Below are 18932 nucleotides of genomic sequence, written 5' to 3'. Positions count from 1 at the left end.
CTTCACCGTAGCACTGCCTCCAAAAATATTTTTGAAGGCTCTGTGCTCTTCGGATCGAGCTCCACTAGAGCAGGTCGTTCTGGATTGCTTCATAAAGGGGCGCACAGGAGATTCCGGAAAGTGTAAAGTCAGCCTCGGGGTTACAGGCGCACCTCTGACTTAAGAAGGCTTTGCCCTGTGGGCACTGTAAGTAAGGCGAGTGCAAGTACCCCATATCTCTGAACCACCAGATCTCGCTTTTTGCCAAAAGATGCGTCGCGGCGATTGTATGGACAGGAGCGTCGCCCCAGCGTTCGTAATAGAATCCGCCAGCACGGTCCAAGTGGTCAAAGTAGGCTTGGTACTGTGGGGAACGGAAGAAGTCTAAATCGGCGATCTCAAAATTCAGCCAAAAGTGGCAGAGGTTGTAGGAGCCGTCCGCGTTTTCCACAAAGCCCACCATATTGTCCAGTGGGAGTGACATTCTCGACATCCATTGTTTGCTAATCTCCCAGAGAGAGGTGATTGTGTCTCTGTATTCGAAAAGCGAGATGGTGAAGCCGTACTTTTTATCATTTTCCCGCATGAACCTGAAGACATCGTAATCTATGTCGCAGTAGTACTTCACCCCAGGCTCTAGCCGCCAATAGTACTTATAGGCGCTCAAGAGTGGATGCTTGTAAAAGAAGCCTGAGTAATAGCGACACATGTTTCTGTAGCTGTTAGAATCTGCTTTGTACACGTTCTTAGCAACCAAAGCCTGCTGCTTCTTTGCAGCCTCTGCCAGATCAATCCACGACGGAGGCCCCCATTGTTCCTTGGGAATCTGGCCAAAACTGATCATCCCGCCAGGCATTTGCAGCACTATTCCGGTCATAAAATACTCGTCAAAAGGCTCATCATTAAGAAACACCCAGTCGTGGCAGAACTGGTGGGTGTACCTGTCCTTAATGCTCTGCATTGTCTCCAACAAAGAGTACAACTCGTCGTTGCGGCAAAGGACCACGAAAGTTCCATTTTCAGGTGATCGTGATTCACACACGGCGGTTTGGTCAACAGTTACGCTCAAGAGGTCCAAACCAGCTTGGGCGACTGTGACATGCTGTTCGAGGTAGCTTTCCAAGTCTATGACTATGGCCTCGAGAGGTTCATCTTTGGGCCATATAAACGGCATGAGCGGAACCAGCTCATCATCTGTGAAGCCGCTGGCAACGACGTGACCTAGTACACCGAGTACTAGGCAGAATGCCACAAAGAGCATGGATACTGACGATCTAATCCATATACAGACTGAGGATGTAGCTACTGGAGTAGGATGAAGTTACCAACATTCCTGGAAAAAACCGGTGGTATTCATGGTAAGAAACTCAAAAAGAAAGAAGTATTGTCACCAGATGCTTCTTCAAAAGCCGAGTTTGCTGCATACGGTGTTAGTTTTGGCATGAGCTCGTTATTGTTTGGCCGAAGTGGTGAAGAAATGGTGCAACTGCCGCGATGACAAAATCCACCGTCCGTGGCATCCATCAAAGTTTGAAGAACACAAGTCCTAACATAACCACGAAAAATCTAAAATTTCACGATCTCTGAAGCTGGTTGTATTCTCTGGCTGCGAAATAACCAGGCACGGGCTCAAACTCGAGGCCACGAGTCCGGGTCGGGGCAGAAAAAGTCCAACAGTAGAGTTCAAAACATTTTCGTTGACACAGTGAACTCAAATGTCTTTTGTCTCTTTGTAATCAGCCGTTGGCTGGGCAGAGCGCCAATGCGAAATCTAGTTGCACCAGGGCCTAAATTCTGCAATGCCGCCCAAACAGTGAACAGGGTCCAAAACGGAAAAAGCATAACTGGAAAGTCTCAAATTTACTTCTACGTCAATTCCAAAAAAGCTTTGGCCATCATTCACTCAATGTCGACCAAATCGATCAAACTGCGCTAGGCGGTGTTTTTCGATATCGGCGTGGGACTCGTGGGCCCTGCCGCGATATCAACCCATCTCAATACACATACTGCCCCAGACTCTTTTTTCTCCCTACCAACAAGTCGCTTTTCCGAGAACTACCCTCGAAATCCGACCCACCCCAGGCACACCACTTTCGCCACGCTCAAGCCACTTATTGCTTTTTGCCTGGACTATTATTTATCAACGCCTTACATGATTCATTCCTCTTCTCTGCCACTGGCTTGCCTTGTACAATGGACCACATGAAGAGCCCTTTCCCGCTGGTTGAGCATCAGCTAGACAGAAGGGCCGAAGATGATGAGAGAGAAGTCACGCTGGTGGCAGGCAGAAAGGCTGCTAGGCTGATGAACCTATTCAGAGGAGACGGTCACAATGTTGATGCTTTGATCGACCCCACCGACCAGGAGCCAGCAGTGTCCCGGAAGGCATCGCTCAAGAAGCCTGAAACTCTGCTGCAGGGTGATTCGCCTTCCTTGGAGCCCGTATCCTCGGCCACGTACATCCCACACCACCCGGTGAAGCTTAAGGAGGGCCCTTTTGACACCCTCAGCCCAGACAACAACCTCCAGCATCTCACCGCCGACGTTGAGTTTGACCGAGGCTCGGACGGTGACATCACACGAATCAAAAAACGCACCCCCGAGCGTCGGACGAGAAAGACAAAAGTAAACTTCACCGGCCTTGACGACGAGAATGGCTGCAACAACCTACATGACGACTTCATGGCTGTGAACCTCAATGAGTCTGCCTCTGTTTCTGATCACGGTGACACCAACACTCTTGCATCCATCAAATCCAATGAAGCTTACCCGCTCACAGTAGAGCTACGGCCTTTCAGAAACAAGGTGGGTGGCCACACGGCCATTTTCCGTTTCAGCAAGCGGGCAGTCTGCAAAGCTCTCATGAACCGTGAGAATGTTTGGTACGAGGCAGTTGAGAAGAGGCATCCTGAATTGCTTAAGTTCCTTCCCAAATACATTGGCGTGCTCAATGTGCGCTACTCCAGCATTGTATCAGAGGATGCCAACTCCCCACTGCTAGTGCCTTCGGAGTCAACTCGTGAGGAGATGCCACACGCAAGGCAATCCCTTGATGGGAACAAGCCCAATCGCAGATCACGGCTCAGCGAGGACGGCCCACCACCGGAGGTCTCTCTCGATGACAACCTCCACATCATTCCTGATCTTTTACGCAAGCATTACTCCAGCAGTGCCCCAAGCATCGGTGCTCTGGACGAGATGTCGTGTTCCATTGAAGGTCATCCTGAGGTTTTCCCCTCGACTCCACCAGAAAATAATGGCTACGACGCCAGCATTGGATCAACTTCCGTTAACCAAGATTTGCAGGCTCAAATCATACAGGAAGTATTCGTTCCCCCTGGTACCAAGTCGGATGATATTTTTGAAATGGATCATGACGATATCGGCAATGAGGACCACGACAGCCTGAATGAACACGCCGAACGCCCAGACGAAGAAAGGCACGTTTTGCGAAAGCATACACGATTCGAGAGATTTATCCTCCTTGAAGATTTGACTGCCGAGATGCAACGTCCCTGTGCACTCGATCTCAAGATGGGTACCCGTCAATACGGACTCGAGGCGACGGATGCAAAGCAGGCATCCCAACGCAAAAAGTGTGCCACAACGACCTCTCGTGAACTTGGAGTTCGTGTTTGTGGCCTCCAGGTTTGGGATAGGTCGAAGCAAAAATACTTCATGAGGGATAAATACTTTGGTCGTAAACTTCATTCAGGCCTTCCCTTTGCCAAAACGTTGGCTAAATTTCTCTACGATGGCATGTCTGCATTTTCTATTATCTGCAAAATTCCACATATCATCAAACAGCTTGAGGCCCTTATCGAGATATTCAGCAAGCTTGTTGGCTACAGAATGTACGGCCTGTCAGTGCTTTTGATGTACGACGGTGCCGGTCCCGAAGACACGCAAGTAAGAGCCAATATTATTGACTTTGCTCAAAGTGTTCTTGGAGACGAAACCTCGATCCAAAGTTACCGCAAGCCGCCTATGCTCTCTGGCAAGCCTGATATGGGGTATCTACGCGGCCTCAAGTCGATCCGTCGCTACCTAAAAGTCATCTTTAAGATAATTACGGGAGACGACTACGACAGCATAACCAAGCATCTTGAGGAGTACTTAAAGACCAACCGTGATCGCTTGAATGAGCCATACGTTTGGGTTGAAGAGTTTGCGGAGTCAAAGGAATGTGCCGATTCCATGGACGCCTTTGATATCCATTATGATGATCGAGCCGACGATGACGACTATGTCAGCGAGTAAATATAGAAATGCACGATCTACGAAACGCATACGTTATTTCTTTTATTGTTTGCCAGACACCGAAGTTGGTGCCAAAACTATTATATTAACAATCTTCGCCAACCACTCCAGAAGACCGATGCTACGAGAATGCTTAATCGGCGTTTCTCTTGGCCACCTTCTTGGCGTGGGTGGTCTGAGTACCGAAGACCTTCTTCTCTCTGTTCTTCTTCTGCTTTCTCTGCTGTCTGGAAGACTTCTCAACCTTCTCAGCCAAACCGTATCTAACCAATCTGTAGGTTGGCTCGAATCTCTTGGCGTCAGCAACAGACTGGTAGATCAAGCCGAAACCGGTAGACTTGCCACCACCGAAGTGAGTTCTGAAACCGAAAACGGAGACAGCGTCCTTGTCAGCCTTGTACAACTCGGACAACTTCTCTCTCAACTCATCCTTGGAGACGTTAGGTCTGTTTGGGTGCAAGACGTCAATGACGAACTGTCTTCTGGCCAACAATGGGTTGGTGATAACCTTTCTAGTTCTGATAGTAACAGCGTCACTCTGGGAAGTTAGTACTCTATGTTTAAATGGACATGAACATCACCAATAAAAAAAAGACACAATGAATAATATTTCGGGTTGGAGTTTTAAGCTTGTGGAATAGCTGGTCTGCTTATTGGAGTGATGCTTTGTTGGATTTCACATACCATCTTGTGGATACTGGTTAAAGTTGTGGAGACGAAAGGATGAAAAAATTCTCACTACAGTTTTTTTCGTTTTCCTTGGAGGAGGTACTGCGCTGCCGCAGTGAGGGAGAGATGGTTCTGTGTGCAGGTGAAAGAGGTGTCTTTCGCAGTCACACGCGGCACGTGAGAACCTACCCGTACTCCACGCTTACAGTGTAGCACCATAGTCAGGCTTCAATAAGAATTTACCATAAAAAAAGCTAATGAAGTATCTCTCTCAGAGACGTCGACGCTGTGTTATTATAAATAAAATCAATTTTGAGTTTTGTAGTGTATTCTAAGGATGCTCCCGGGCCGAAGTACAGGTTAGTAGCTCGACAATGTTACAATTGAAGAAAGAAGAGCAATTTGCAACAGATATCGGAAGGCTGCTGAACGGTTCTCGTGACTAGAGTCATTGATATCTATTTGAAGAGGCAGTGAGTCCCATTCCTAGTCTTAGATTATCAGATATGCCTTCATACAGCTAGTTGGACAATGTTCTATACGTGATTAAAGGAAATAACAGTATAATACTTTTTACTAGAATTGGACTGGAATGATTCCAGTGTTCCAATAGCATGTGTTCATTTGCGTAATCGAAAACATAGCTCATGCCCGGTTTTCGCAGCCATTTATCAGTGTCAACTTTGTACTACACCCTACTATCTCGATAAATCATGAATATATTTGTCAATTTGCTTAGGCGAGAATCTTCATTCTGACGGCCTTGGTCTGGGTGTAGTTGTCCAAGACTTCCTTACCCATCTCTCTGCCCATACCGGAAGCACCGTAACCACCGAATGGAACCATTGGGTGGAAGTCGTTGTAGGTGTTGATCCAGACAGTACCAGCCTTAAGTCTTCTGGCAACATCGTGGCACACGTGCACGTTCTCAGACTGAATACCAGCAGCCAAACCGTACTCGGTGTCGTTAGCCAACTTAACAACCTCGTCCACAGTCTTGAACTTGTGAACAGTGATGACAGGACCGAAGATCTCCTCAGTGACAATCTTCATCTTCTCAGTGACGTCACCAAAGATAGTTGGCTTGATGAAGAAGCCCTTACCCTCAGATCTCTCACCACCAGACAACAACTTGGCACCTTCAGCCTTACCAGCATCAATGTACTTCAAGATCTTGTCCAATTGGTTCCAAGAGTTTTGAGCACCCTGCAAAGTGTCCTCGGCGAATGGGTCACCGACCTTGACAGCCTCAGCAGCGGCAACAAACTTGGAAACAAACTCATCGTAGATACCCTCTTGGATGTACAAACGGGAACCAGCACAGCAGACCTCACCGGAGTTGTAGAAAATACCAGTAATGACGTTCTTGATGGCGTTCTCAACGTTAGCATCGTTGAAGACAATGTGTGGAGACTTACCACCCAATTCCAAAGTAACCTTCTTCAAAGTGTTAGCACACTTGGCCATGATGGCCTTACCAGTAGCAGTGGAACCAGTGAAAGCAACCTTTCTGATAGCAGGGTGGTCAGTGATGGCGTTACCGGTGATCTTACCGAAACCGTTGACGACGTTCAAGACACCAGGTGGAAGGACGTTGTTCTCCTGAAGCAATTTACAGAAGAACAAGGCAGACAATGGGGTAGTTTCAGAAGTTTTCAAGACAATTGTGTTGTTAGTGACAAGGGCTGGGGCAACCTTCCATGTGAACATCAACAATGGGAAGTTCCATGGGATGATCTGACCACACACACCGAGGGGCTCTCTTCTGGTGTAGTTGAAGTGGGAGTCACCAGACTCAATGACAGAGCCCAAGATCTTGTCAGCGTAACCAGCGGTAGATCTGAAGATTCCAGCACAGAGAGCAATGTCGCCCCTGGCGTTCATGAGAGACTTACCGTTGTCCAAGGCCTCAATGTGGGCCAAAGTCTCGGCATTGGCGTCGATCAAATCGGCCATCTTGTGCAAAGCGGTGGCTCTCACGGAAGGGTCGGAACCAGACCAGCCGCCGTTGAAAGCATCCTGAGCAGCCTTGACAGCATTGTCAACGTCCTCCTCCCTAGCCTCGTACACGTGAGTGACTTCCTCTTCGGTGGCAGGGGAGATGACCTCGAAGGTCTTCTTCTGGACTGGGTAAACGAATTCGTTGTTGATGAACAAACCAGTGGGTTGCTCGTAAGAAGTGCCGTTTGGCAACTTGACAGGCACAGTCAATGGCAAGTTGGAGTATTGCCTAGAGGCTGTCAAGACGGCACCGGCGCCGCTTCTGTAACTTTGTCTGAGTGATTGCTTAAACATTGCCTACAGAAAAGAGAAAAGGAATGCAATTGAGGTGGAATTGGCGCCTTATATATCGCCTCACCTGTGGGGTACACCAGATGCGCTTCTCCTCTGTTGCTTCGGGCTTCGAGTGGTGCAGGATGGTTCCTGCGATCATATCGCAGTGCCTAAAACCGAGAGGAGCTACTCCGAAGCGGTTTATCTCGGTCATTGGCTCTAACATTCCGAAATGGGCCTTGACGATAGGCGGAAACTTTTCCGAAAGTGTCCGCTTTGATAAGAGCGCTTGCTGAGTGGGTATGAATCTGCAGGAGGCCATAGTGGTTATAGAAGCAATTGCCAAATTAGCGCCATACGCAACGCAAAGGGCCAAAAAAAATTCAGACAAATTGACTATAATGTGTGCGGTGTGCATATAACACTGTGGAAGGCCTTTAGGCCCGATGGCAATCGCGGTTATGCTGTCTCGCAATCGCCTCGTGGCTTTGATGCAGCTAACGCCGAGGTGACCTGGTCCCTAAATGCCGTTGTAAAAGTCCCTAACATCCGAAGCGAGGCTAAGTCGGAAAGCGGCCGTAGTCCCGACAAGTTCTTGAAACATAGGGGCTCATTGAGCGTCGGTCTTTGGTCGCGCACCGGACTTTGGTGCTGTGGGGCAAGACTAGTGACGTGAGGGATTGTTAGTGTGCACTTGAACCGATAGGGGATGTAAAGTTAGATCCGGGGTGGCTGGGGCAGACCATTGTTTTTGGGGGGGGTAGGTGCCGCTCGGGTATTGGCGGAAAATCTGAAACGGGATGGATTCGTAGATACGGCTGCTGATGTCTTAGATCGGAGGCGATCTTATATAAGGTTTTGGTCTGGGTGTTTTAGAATCTTGTGACATATTATTTTTTTTCGTGCTGGTAAGGGTCTGCAATCTCGGCGACTCTTTTTTTCTTCTCGTGGAGGATGTCCAGGTGCATTGTGAGTACGGTCATGAGGGGGACGAGGGGATACAACACACCCGGCTATCTAATTGGATTTCTTGAAGATGAATTTTCTTAGAAACTTATGCTTCTTAAGGATTGTTCACGGAATTGTAGAGGTCCCATTCGCCCACATGTTTTACTATCGGAAATGGCTGCAAATCACCGATTTCTGGAATCCTTTCTTCAAACCACCATCCAAACAGTCAATTCTCACCTAGAGACGTTTCTTTTTGTCATTTGATCAAAAACTTCCATAGCTCATGACCTTATGCCTCAGGTCCTCGATCCACTAGCCTCCCCTTCTCTTCAAGCTCATAGTCCTGCATTTCCACTTACCTCTTCTTCATGTCCCAAACCTGGATCAGAGGACCCCTCTGTGGCATCGACAACTGCCGATCTCGACTATATAGAACTTATGCCGGCAGAAAAATCTGTCAGTATGGTCATGTGGTTGAGGGAAATGTCGAGTTCGGTGATGATGACGGAGAGAACTACACGCAAACAAGACGTATCAATCTCCTGATCAATGACACCGGATTTGGTTCCAGTGTCTCTACGTCTGCTGTTCCAACGCAGCCGTCAACGCCCTTGGAAAAGGTTCGTTTGTACGGCAAAGAGGCGAGAAGTTTGCATTTCAAGATAGGGCAGCTTGTGCTCCAAAAGATAATACCCATGATCCTGAAAGAGTTAGTTCCTGGTGATCAACTGTTTCAGCAAAACGTTGCGCTCCTAACAAAGATTTTCTGGGTTCGTTATTGCAAGAAAGCATTTGACCTGAAGTCTCCAACGATCCTAGATCTATACGTCTTGGTGTACCTCGCGATGAGACAGCTCAATCAGCATCCTGTTTACGTGGATGACTTTCTTTCCCTACTACGGCACAACAAGACGCCTTTTATAAACGGTTCCTCGCTAATTCCCCAGTCTTTCATTCAGCAATCCAACTTGGCGACACGCTTGTTCTCGGCATCTTCAATACCCATAGACAACCAGTTTTACCTAAAGATAGTCCAGCTAGCACTAATTGTGGCACCCGCAGAACTCTGGAAGACCCCTCTTGAGGTCTTCTACCCTGGAGCTTTTCGAGTCTTCACGGACCTTTCATTCAAGGACGCACCTCGTCTTCTCACAATGTTTCACAGAATTGGCTTCCGAGTGACTGAAGGGCAACTCTCGTCCTCATGGAAGCAGCACAGTACACTTCCCGAAACGCAATATGTGGCGCTTCTCGTGTTGGTCATCAAGATATACTTCACGGCAGCTCCAGAGGTACCAAGCCACGAAGAATGGCTTGCCAGATTGAAGAATAACACAACAAATATTCCTTGCTTCGATACGAAACATCATTCAATGTCGATCAAATCAGCATTAGACATGTCAACGGAAGATACGTCCCAATACTTTGACTGGATTCAAAGTAACCTCATTCCTGAAAATCGCATCACCCAAAACGACGATCTACCACTTACCACGAGAAAACTTTATAAAATATTTTCGCTTGACGAACCACAAAGCAGAGAAGAGCTTCCCTGGGCCGATAATCCCTTGGATTTGGTGAAAAACACGTTGACTACTCAGCAGATAGTACTGATATCCGAGCAACTTCAAAGCTACTTTTGTGTACGCTTTGGTCTCACCAGTAAGACACTCTCTGAGGCTACCGAAAGAGTCGAATTCAAGTTTTACAAAACACTAAAGGCCGACGGAGCCATCATCAAATAACATACTCGGGCAGGTTCTTTTTTGCACCCATCAGATTAGCTACATATAAGCATCGCGCATAGTAAACAGATACCCCCATACACAATAACAAACCGTATACACCGCTCCAACTGGCATGCCGTCACCAGAACCAGATGTTGCTGATAATCGAGAAGCTCCGGAACTCTCATTAGATGATAATGTTGACGATTTAGCTCTTCTGGGGGATGATTCTGGGTACTCTAGACTGACTACCCCAGGTCTCAGCGACTCCGAGGGAGCAGAATCGAGACCTAGACCGCAATTAGTACCGGGTCAAGCTATCAAGAGAACTAGATCTGATCGTGATGGTAATGACGATTATGATCCCGAGAATCCCATGGGCATTGAACGTGAGAAGTACAAGAAAAGAGTACCGGCCAAGGTCATTGACCGCCTCTGGACGAAACTAGAACCAGAACAATTTCGGTCACTAGATAACGTTTTCAACATTGCACTCAGCAAAACGCTAGAAAGGTACAAGGGCAGTACGAATGAACATTATAAAGTTGCAGAAGCACAACGAGTGCTTTCTCACCACTGGACAAGCGACAAACTACCGAAAGCTTTTTTAGCAAGACTCAAAATGACCAAACTTCCGCCAGTCAAGTCGTTGCAAGTGAGAGTGCGAGGTGCCAAAGCTGAGCTGTACAATCTACTAGACATAGATCAGGTCCAACGAAAGAAAGCTGTCTATGAAGCATATCTACTGGCAGAGAACCAGCAACTACAAGAGCTACAAGCGTATCACAAGAAGATCAAAAAAGCTCTTGATGAGGATTCAAAATATTTGGAGGACTTCAAGAAAACGACGGCATCAATCCAAGCAAGAAGCGTTAGAGATGCTGAGGAAAAGAAGAAGCTCTTCCACTTAGATGTCTCTCACGCTCCGGATGACATCAACTTAAGCAACATTCCGACGCCTATACCCAAGGAGCTTAAAGATGCTCAGTTCGATCCGAACACAGATCCCGAGGTTCGCCTGCTATTGGAGACTCTCCAGACCAAGATCGAGGAGAAGGTGCCAAAGACTAAGCTCAATGAGCTTCTTAATATTTGCGATGAGCTCGATGAATTCCAAAGCAAATTCGACGACGGTAGGTTCTTTCGTCAAAAATAAGTTATTCGATACTGATCCAGAAGACAGTGATCAAGTATCTCCCTTTGTCATTAGGGATTGCTTCCACTGTGATGTATCCATCCTTCTTGGGCTCCCAAACTGCGCCTACAGAGGTCAGCAACTTCAAGTCGCTCTGTAGGTCGTTTGCAGCAGCTACTCTCGTCACCAGGATAAGAAACTTATGCTTCGAACTCTTGGTACTAAATGCCCCACAAAGCTTCTCGGTGAAGATGTTGACGGCATCAATGTTGTCAATCTGATCCTCGACAGTTTTCAAGACAAACAGATTGTCAATTGGAGATTCAGTGTGGTCTGACGAAACGGTGACTTTGATAGACATGGTGTTACTATGTGACTTGTACAGAAGTGCGGATTAATCGTTCCAGAGTCTGGGGAGGGTAGCCCACCCCGCGAACTCGGCTAAATGCCCCGAAAGTGGGCCGATCAGTCCCATGCAAGGAAATCTTCAATAATCTGTTTCATTTGATGTTTCGGTCATTTCCGGTTAACTACCGGGCTCAAGGACGCCTCTCCGGGAAAAGAGTCCCTGCAGAAGATATGGGTACGACGCGCTCGGTTTCACTGCGGAACAATGTTAAAAAAATAGAAATAACATTTATCTGCATCGTGAATAATAGACACATTTAGCTTGCTGCAATGCCATTCTGGAGAAAAAGTGGACAGAATGACGAGAGCAACAGCTCTCAGGAGCCCGATGTTGTTTCGGTCTCCTCGAAGGCTACTTCTGTCTCATCTATGGCCCCGAAAAAGGGCCTTATCAAGCGCTACGTTCCTTTTGAAGCGCCCGTCAACCCCATCAAACCACCTGTGTTTGATCTCACCAAAGAACAAGAAACCAAGTATAACGATGTGTTGAAATATTTCCAGGAATACATCAAGAATGAAATCCCTGTGTCTGACTCAGCAAACGCTGCAACACACCCCATACTTGCGGAAGAGAAGGCCTGGCTTACAAAAGAATGTTTCTTGCGTTACTTGAGGGCAACCAAATGGAAGGTTGAGCCTACCATCAAAAGAATCAAAGAGTCCATGGTATGGAGAAGAACGTTTGGTGTTGTGGTTGTACCTGGCCACAGCGACCCTAGAAAGATCATAACGCCAGAGCTCGTCGAGGCAGAGAATGTCACCGGCAAGAACCTTATTGTTGGTTATGATAACGATAATAGACCATGCTTATATCTTAGAAACGGATACCAGAACACGTCTGCATCTTTGAGACAAGTGCAGCATTTGGTGTTCATGTTAGAAAGAGTTATACAGTTTATGCCACCAGGCCAGGATGGCCTTGCTTTATTGATCGACTTCAAGGCTGCTCCAGAGCACCTCAAGCTTTCCTCCAAATTTCCTTCCCTCAGCATCTCCAAGCAAGTTTTACACATTTTACAAAACCACTATCCCGAAAGATTGGGACGTGGTCTCTTCACTAATATTCCATGGATTGGCTACACCTTCTTCAAACTCGTCGGTCCGTTCATCGATCCATACACTCGTCTGAAGACAATCTATGACCAGCCGTTTGAGAATTTCGTCCCCAAAGAGCAACTTGACAAAGAATTCAACGGTATGCTCGACTTTGAATATATTCACGATGTTTACTGGAAGGAAATGAACCGCATTGGAGATGAGAAGCATGAACGCTACATGGCCAACTTTAAGAGGCTAGGAGAAGAGATTGGCTTGAGTGAGTATGACTTGAGACGGCAACACGAAGAAGCCGCATAGACACTTATTATTTATATGCATAGTTTTAACAGCACATTTGATTTTATTCTCCTGTCCCTTTCAATATCTGTCTGCGAGGTTACCCATTTCGCAGCCTTGTAGATCTTCATGCGCGACGCCCACTAATTGATTCACCTGCATTGGAAATTACTCTTCACGTTGTTGAATCATTTGACACAAGATGCCTGAGACTTACTCCTTGACCTTTATAGCGCATGGTCCCGCTCTTTCCAATGAGGAGCAGCGGCAAATAGAAAAGTTTGTCACTGTCACGGCAGACTTGCAGATCCTCGGCAAAGAGGAGCTCTCGAAGAATAGAGTTATCGACTTTCAAGTTAAGACAGCCACGCCAGACTTGATTGCCAGCTTGATCAAGCATGAGAACGAAAAGGTTAATCCAAAATACGACACATTCTTCCAGAAGACATCTGAGAGGCAGGACAAGAAGTTGTTCGTCTTTGACATGGACTCCACTTTGATCTACCAAGAGGTGATTGAGTTGATCGCAGCTTACGCCAATATCGAAGACAAGGTTGCTGAAATCACCGAGCGCGCCATGAATGGTGAGTTGGATTTCAATGACTCCTTGCGCGAGCGTGTCCTTCTCTTGAAAGGCATTGACGCTACGACGCTATGGGACGAACTCAAGCTCAAGCTCAATATCACCAATGGTGCCAAGGAGCTCTGTAGGGCTTTGACAAAGTTGGGTGTTGTGATGGCTGTCTGCTCTGGTGGCTTCATACCGTTGGCATCTTTCATTAAAGAACAGCTTGGGTTAAACTATGCATACGCCAACAACTTGGGTGTAGACGAGGAACAGAAGTTGAATGGTACCACTTTTGGGCCCATCGTTAATGGAGACATGAAGGCTCAGCTTTTAAAGGAAATCGCAGAGAAACATGATATTGACACCAAGTCAGCTGTGGCTGTTGGCGACGGAGCTAACGACTTGAAGATGATGAGCGTCGCTGGTTGGGGTGTGGCCTGGAATGCCAAACCTAAGGTCCAGAAAGAGGCCCCTTGCTGCCTCAACACTAAGTCTTTGCAAGACATTTTATACATCATGGGCTTCAATGATGAGGCCATCAAGAAGCTTATAGAGTAACTAGACGAAATCAATGATGGTGCCTCTGACGACACCCATTATGCCATTGAAAAGTAGAACGTCTTGACCCTTCACAAGCAGACTTCTTGATATGCTTCCCTCATATATGCGATTTTCACGAATGAGCATCTTTCGTGCTACCCCACATAGACAGCCAGAGGTCAATTGTGGGGTGATCCACTGCCCTTTCTCGTTTCTCACTGCAATATTTGTAATGGATCCCTCCATGACCTGGTTGGAGGTGTTCACCAAAACGACCTCTTCCTTGCCTGGTCTCTGACCTGGAAGTGCCTTGTTTCTGGCATTCGTGTAAACTGTCCTGTGGGTGGTTTTGAAGGAGGTGAACGGAGAGGGCAAAACTGGCTCGTTTTGGACATACAAATCGAACTTTTCTGTAAAAAGGCTGCCTTCGTCTAGTCCGTCAAGAAGATTTTCTCTTACAGGAGTCTCGTGTAGCTCAATGGTCACTTCACCATTCATATTCATCAAAAGGCGTACCTTCATTGGTAAATCGAGCCTCACCTGAGACTCGAATAAGGTGTTCCTAAGTTGATCAAAAATGTACTTCTCTGTGATCTCATAGGGAAAGAGATCCTCAACTAGCTTCTCGTTCTTCAACGATGATGTGAAAAAGTCGGCAGTGAACCTGAGTCTATCGATGTGGTCGGAGAAGCAGAAGAAGTTAGCCTTCTTGACATCTGCAACTGTAGTGGGTTGATTGGAGGTGAGGCCAGGATCATACCTGATTGTCGATAAAAGTTGTAATTTATCGATATCTAGCTTGTAAGGATCAAATTGAAGCAGATCGATGAATGTTTCATAAGCAATTGTCTCAGGTTCCCCAGTCTCACTCATGACAGATGTAGTTGATGTGGGTGCGAAATGTCTATACTGAAATTCTAGGTGTCCGTCTATTGTCTATAATACATTAATATGGTCTAAAACGCTTCTTCTCTTTCATGGCCTTGATCCTTTCTTGATCCTGCTTGAATTTCTGGAGCAAGTCATTCATCTCGGATTTCTTCTTCTCTCTCAATTGGAACCTGTAGAAGTCCTCCTTCTCCTTCTTCTTGAGCTTCTTGTTGGCCTTTTCTAGTCCAACGGTCGAAGCAAGCTTCTGTTTACCCATGATACCCGCCTTTGTCTTACGGTGGGAGCCCACCACTAAGGTAAAGCCATCCTCGTCTACCACTTCAGTGCTTCTCTTCAAATCCTCCATCAGCTCCTGCTCTGCCCTGTTGAAGTCGGCCAACGCTGTTGCCACTGCTACTGACAACTTTCCAGCATCCAATATCTGCTTCTGGTATTTCTTCTGGAGGAATGCAGAGCCTAATGAGGGCACGGGCCAGTTGGTGGTCTTAGCGTCATTTGATAACTTTTTCAATGCGTTGAATGCTAGTTGGAAGGAAGATTTGTCAATGAAAGTGATAATGGCACAGTTTTTCGGGAGCTTCTCTGCAATCTCTTTGGTGGGATCTTCGTTGTCGAACTCGAGATCCGATGTGAGTTTTGTGAGGTCCACGTAGAAATCTTCCTGAAGATCTGTAAGGATGCTGGGAATGAAACTCTCAACAGTAGCACCGATTGCAACCTGCTGAAAATATTTCTTGACGACCTGATGTGTCGTTTGGATGGGGAGGTTGAAGACGAATAATGACCGTCCTGAGAGCAGCTGTGCTACAGCGTTGCCCTTGACTTCATGCTTTCTGAAATAAAGGTACAGTTTCCCTGAACTGTCCGGTAGCCGAAGTGGGAGTACTTGAAAACCCTTGATTTCTGTGACAGGCATGTTGGAATGTAAGAAAAAACTGGTGAACTCTGCCTAGGGCATTTTCAGCGATGGATCGCACAGTGCAGGTCACATCACCAGTAGTAGAAAATGAAAACTGTTCTAGCTCCTCAAACATGATTTTTTCTCTTTTTTACGTCTTCGTAGGGAAAAAAATTTGATTCAGTATATTCTTTTTTAATTTCCGTTAGTACAGTCAACTTTATCGCAAAGGAATGGAGCGATTTTGCAGCCACAATGAAGCTTTCTTAACACTTTCATTTGAAAGTCCGAGAGATCTGAACTGATTTAATCCCACTCAAAATGTAGTTAAATAGGACATAGCAATAGTTATTTCAAATATTGATATCCTTGAATTTATGAGCAGTTGAGGGTATCCAGACTACAACCTCTTCGCGTATTGCCTTCAACCGCTAGAAGCAAAAGATTGGATAATCCAGACTAGACTCGTTACTTCAATTTATTACTTTTTTTTTTTTTTCTGATATGCCATGCTGTCTTGACGATCAAGTGTTCTTTTACTCAAGGGTCTACTGTCTTGACTGTAGGTGCATACAGGCGCGGTGTTTATCTATTGATTTCACCAAAACAAAACCACCAATCTACCATGGAGCTCAATAAAGGGAGAAAGAAGGACTCCATCGAGCAGTTCATTGAGCTGCCTCAAATAATCCTAGATACAAGTCTAAGCCAACTTCGATATATGATATTAATAGAAGGACTCACCATTCCTGATGGCTATGACCAATGCCCATATCGATCCCACGTATGGTCCATATTGTGCAGAGTGCCCGTCTATCCAACCAGCAAATATGCCAGACTAATATCAGAGGTTCCTGAAAAGTTGCCTCCCGATCTATATCGCAAAATCAAAAACGATACTTTCAGAACACTCATGAACGACAAGAGCTTCCATTCGAAAGTTAGTGAGGAGTCATTGACCAGGATCCTACTGGCGGTCGCCCTCTCACGGCCCGAGAACAAAGTAGGTTACGTTCAAGGCATGAATGTTTTGTTGGCACCCATAGCATATTCCTGTCATCGCAGTGAGCCTCAAGCCTTTGCTTTGCTTCACCACTTGGTCAACGACCAACTTCCACTATATGTCACCGCCAATCTAGATGGTGTCCATACCGGCTTGAGTCTTGTGGACGTCGTCCTTCGCATCATTGACCCAGTCTTAAGTGATTACTTGGACTCTAAATTTCTCAAGGCAGAGATCTATGCTTTTCCGTCAGTACTAACGTTGTGTGCGTGTACCCCAACGCTCAACTCTTTGATCAAACTTTGGGACTTTTTATTTGCATATGGAACTCACATGAACATTCTTTTCGTCGTGGCGCAGCTAATCATGAGCAGGTCGGCGCTTCTCCAATCGTCACAGCCTATGAAGCTTTTAAGAAACTTCCCTCCTTTGAGAGAGAACGACATAATCAAGTTAAGTCTAAGCTTCATACCTGAGCTTCCGAAGGATTTGTACAGTCTTATTGCAAGACATGGATTCGACCCACTGGTCCCTCAAGAGCTAAAGCATTTCATGGCCAATATGAAAAATGCTTCAACATCTTATAGTAACCCGCACAGGTAATCATGGTGACTATAAAATGCACAGATCACCGTTCTGTCGTTATAAGAGCGACCTGAGAGACCCATGATTGCATTCAAGGCAGCCTTGTCATCTTCAAACTCAACATATACCTTGCCGAGCCCAGGTTGGCTGACATGCAGCTGCATCCCAGGGGTGTAATCGTGAGGCGGTCTGGGAATGCGAAGGGAGACAACCTTACCAAAAACTTCTGCCTCTTCTTTGATATCATGGTGAATGAATCTGAAGTTGACATCATCTAGAAGGTCGTTCGGAGTGACAGCATTAATAATCTGTATAACCGTCAGTTTGGCGTGGTACTTGACATACTCATTGCGCACCATGGATCGTAAAGTTTTGAGCTCAATAGGGCAATCTTGAATGCTCGTTTTGATGTCACCCAGTTCTGACACCTTAATGCATGAAAAGGTTACATTTTTGATCATCGGAAGCTGACGTGCAGCACCAGCGTACTGAGATACCAACTTAACGGCATCGCTGGTCTTCGGATGAATTTTGGGATCGATGAAGAACTCGACGAATGCTAGCCCCACGGACTCTTTGGTTCCCACCTCACGTAACAATTTGAATGCTCGGAGAGGAGCGATCTCTGTCAATGCGTCTTGTAGCTGTGATTCTGTCGTAGTTTTATCGACCTGAATGGTTAACTTTCTTGGGCTGTCGATGACTTCATCTTTCAAATCGTCGTCGCCTGACTCGTATGGGGGAAGACATTGAACAACATATTCACCAGGACGAGTGAGCGAGAGCTTAAGGGAACCCGAAGTTTGTAGTCCATCGTGAGCGACAGACGATGCCGGAATTTCTTTCTCGTCGAGTGCTAGGGCCAATGTGGCCGCCACACTGGTTTTGAACTCGATGATCAACGCAGTGTCGTCCTTAGTCTTTTTTAGCTTTTCATAGTTTGTGTTGAGCGTAACGCCTTTTAGATCGACAGACCGCAAAAACTGGTCAAAGAGATCAGCAACCTTGAGATAGGCGACTTTGCTAAAGTCCAATCCCTTCGCTATTATGATACATGAGTTGCGGGAGTCAAGTGGGTCAATCTTCGATTTAGCCATCAACACTCCAGACTCCGAAGAGTCCTTGAGAAGGTCTCCAATCTTGGCATCCTCTGCCGCCCGAGGTGCCCCAGGGAGTGGAAATAACCCAGAGAGCTTCGCACGTTGAGCAGTAACGTTCTCCAATCCTTTTGGCTTGACGCCCCATTGTGACCCTAGAACAGGTAGTTTTTCTATCACTGGATATGCCATCAAGGATGCTAGCTTTCTCTCGTACTTTTCTATCTTCTGCTCCTTGGTGAGGCCCGCATCTGGGTCTATGTTCTTTTTTGTGTCTCTGTATCGACTGCCCTGATTTCTGTACCCATACCTGTCGTTTCTTGGACGGTATCTGTCGTCATTCCTGTTATCATAAGATCTGTAGTTATTCCTCTTATCTCGATCCTGACCATATTCTCGATCAAAACGGCCTCTTCCTTTATCGCCATTTCTGTCCCTCAGGTCTCTGGTGTCTCTGTCTCTTGGATCTCTTTCTCGTTCTCGGAATCCTCGACCTCTAGTATCTCTTTGAGAACTAGAAACATAGCTGGAGTAGTCACCAGTTCTGTAACTATCTCTGCTATTCAGCATCACTGTAGTTGGTATCTGTCGCACATCTCATCTTAGTTTTCG

The 18932-nt window shown here is 46.4% G+C and overlaps 11 protein-coding genes across 11 annotated transcripts; 6 read left to right on the top strand and 5 right to left on the bottom strand.

Moving 5' to 3' along the window:
• Positions 1–64: 64 nt before the first annotated feature.
• MNT3 (Mnt3p) lies at positions 65–1240 on the bottom strand (the record flags this gene model as incomplete). The annotated part of the gene is made up of 1 exon (XM_024855851.1): positions 65–1240. One exon carries the CDS (start codon positions 1238–1240, stop codon positions 65–67), a length of 1176 nt encoding a protein of 391 aa, XP_024715450.1.
• Positions 1241–2172: 932 nt separating this feature from the next.
• Positions 2173–4239, top strand: KCS1 (inositol polyphosphate kinase; the record flags this gene model as incomplete). The annotated part of the gene is made up of 1 exon (XM_024855850.1): positions 2173–4239. The coding sequence occupies one exon, from the start codon at positions 2173–2175 to the stop codon at positions 4237–4239; it is 2067 nt and encodes a 688-aa protein (XP_024715449.1).
• A 133-nt stretch (positions 4240–4372) lies between these two features.
• On the bottom strand, positions 4373–7203 carry ALD5 (aldehyde dehydrogenase (NAD(P)(+)); the record flags this gene model as incomplete). The annotated part of the gene is made up of 2 exons (XM_024855849.1): positions 4373–4777; positions 5668–7203. The coding sequence occupies 2 exons, from the start codon at positions 7201–7203 to the stop codon at positions 4373–4375; spliced, it is 1941 nt and encodes a 646-aa protein (XP_024715448.1).
• Positions 7204–8501: 1298 nt separating this feature from the next.
• On the top strand, positions 8502–9878 carry C7M61_000400 (uncharacterized protein; the record flags this gene model as incomplete). The annotated part of the gene is made up of 1 exon (XM_024855848.1): positions 8502–9878. One exon carries the CDS (start codon positions 8502–8504, stop codon positions 9876–9878), a length of 1377 nt encoding a protein of 458 aa, XP_024715447.1.
• Positions 9879–9993: 115 nt separating this feature from the next.
• Positions 9994–11016, top strand: C7M61_000399 (uncharacterized protein; the record flags this gene model as incomplete). Its single annotated transcript, XM_024855847.1, has 1 exon — positions 9994–11016. The coding sequence occupies one exon, from the start codon at positions 9994–9996 to the stop codon at positions 11014–11016; it is 1023 nt and encodes a 340-aa protein (XP_024715446.1).
• Positions 11017–11673: 657 nt separating this feature from the next.
• PDR17 (Pdr17p) lies at positions 11674–12759 on the top strand (the record flags this gene model as incomplete). Its single annotated transcript, XM_024855846.1, has 1 exon — positions 11674–12759. One exon carries the CDS (start codon positions 11674–11676, stop codon positions 12757–12759), a length of 1086 nt encoding a protein of 361 aa, XP_024715445.1.
• Positions 12760–12940: 181 nt separating this feature from the next.
• On the top strand, positions 12941–13864 carry SER2 (phosphoserine phosphatase; the record flags this gene model as incomplete). Its single annotated transcript, XM_024855845.1, has 1 exon — positions 12941–13864. One exon carries the CDS (start codon positions 12941–12943, stop codon positions 13862–13864), a length of 924 nt encoding a protein of 307 aa, XP_024715444.1.
• Positions 13865–14061: 197 nt separating this feature from the next.
• On the bottom strand, positions 14062–14719 carry C7M61_000396 (aminodeoxychorismate lyase; the record flags this gene model as incomplete). Its single annotated transcript, XM_024855844.1, has 2 exons — positions 14062–14064; positions 14096–14719. The coding sequence occupies 2 exons, from the start codon at positions 14717–14719 to the stop codon at positions 14062–14064; spliced, it is 627 nt and encodes a 208-aa protein (XP_024715443.1).
• Positions 14720–14792: 73 nt separating this feature from the next.
• C7M61_000395 (uncharacterized protein) lies at positions 14793–15653 on the bottom strand (the record flags this gene model as incomplete). Its single annotated transcript, XM_024855843.1, has 1 exon — positions 14793–15653. The coding sequence occupies one exon, from the start codon at positions 15651–15653 to the stop codon at positions 14793–14795; it is 861 nt and encodes a 286-aa protein (XP_024715442.1).
• A 607-nt stretch (positions 15654–16260) lies between these two features.
• BUB2 (Bub2p) lies at positions 16261–17241 on the top strand (the record flags this gene model as incomplete). The annotated part of the gene is made up of 1 exon (XM_024855842.1): positions 16261–17241. The coding sequence occupies one exon, from the start codon at positions 16261–16263 to the stop codon at positions 17239–17241; it is 981 nt and encodes a 326-aa protein (XP_024715441.1).
• A 25-nt stretch (positions 17242–17266) lies between these two features.
• On the bottom strand, positions 17267–18890 carry C7M61_000393 (uncharacterized protein; the record flags this gene model as incomplete). Its single annotated transcript, XM_024855841.1, has 2 exons — positions 17267–17274; positions 17303–18890. 2 exons carry the CDS (start codon positions 18888–18890, stop codon positions 17267–17269), a joined length of 1596 nt encoding a protein of 531 aa, XP_024715440.1.
• Between the last annotated feature and the right edge of the window lie 42 nt (positions 18891–18932).

The sequence above is a fragment of the Candidozyma pseudohaemuli genome (assembly GCF_003013735.1).
Source record: "Candidozyma pseudohaemuli strain B12108 chromosome Unknown scaffold00001, whole genome shotgun sequence".
NCBI lineage: Eukaryota > Fungi > Ascomycota > Pichiomycetes > Serinales > Metschnikowiaceae > Candidozyma > Candidozyma pseudohaemuli.
This window is presented reverse-complemented; position numbering and strand designations above follow the sequence as displayed.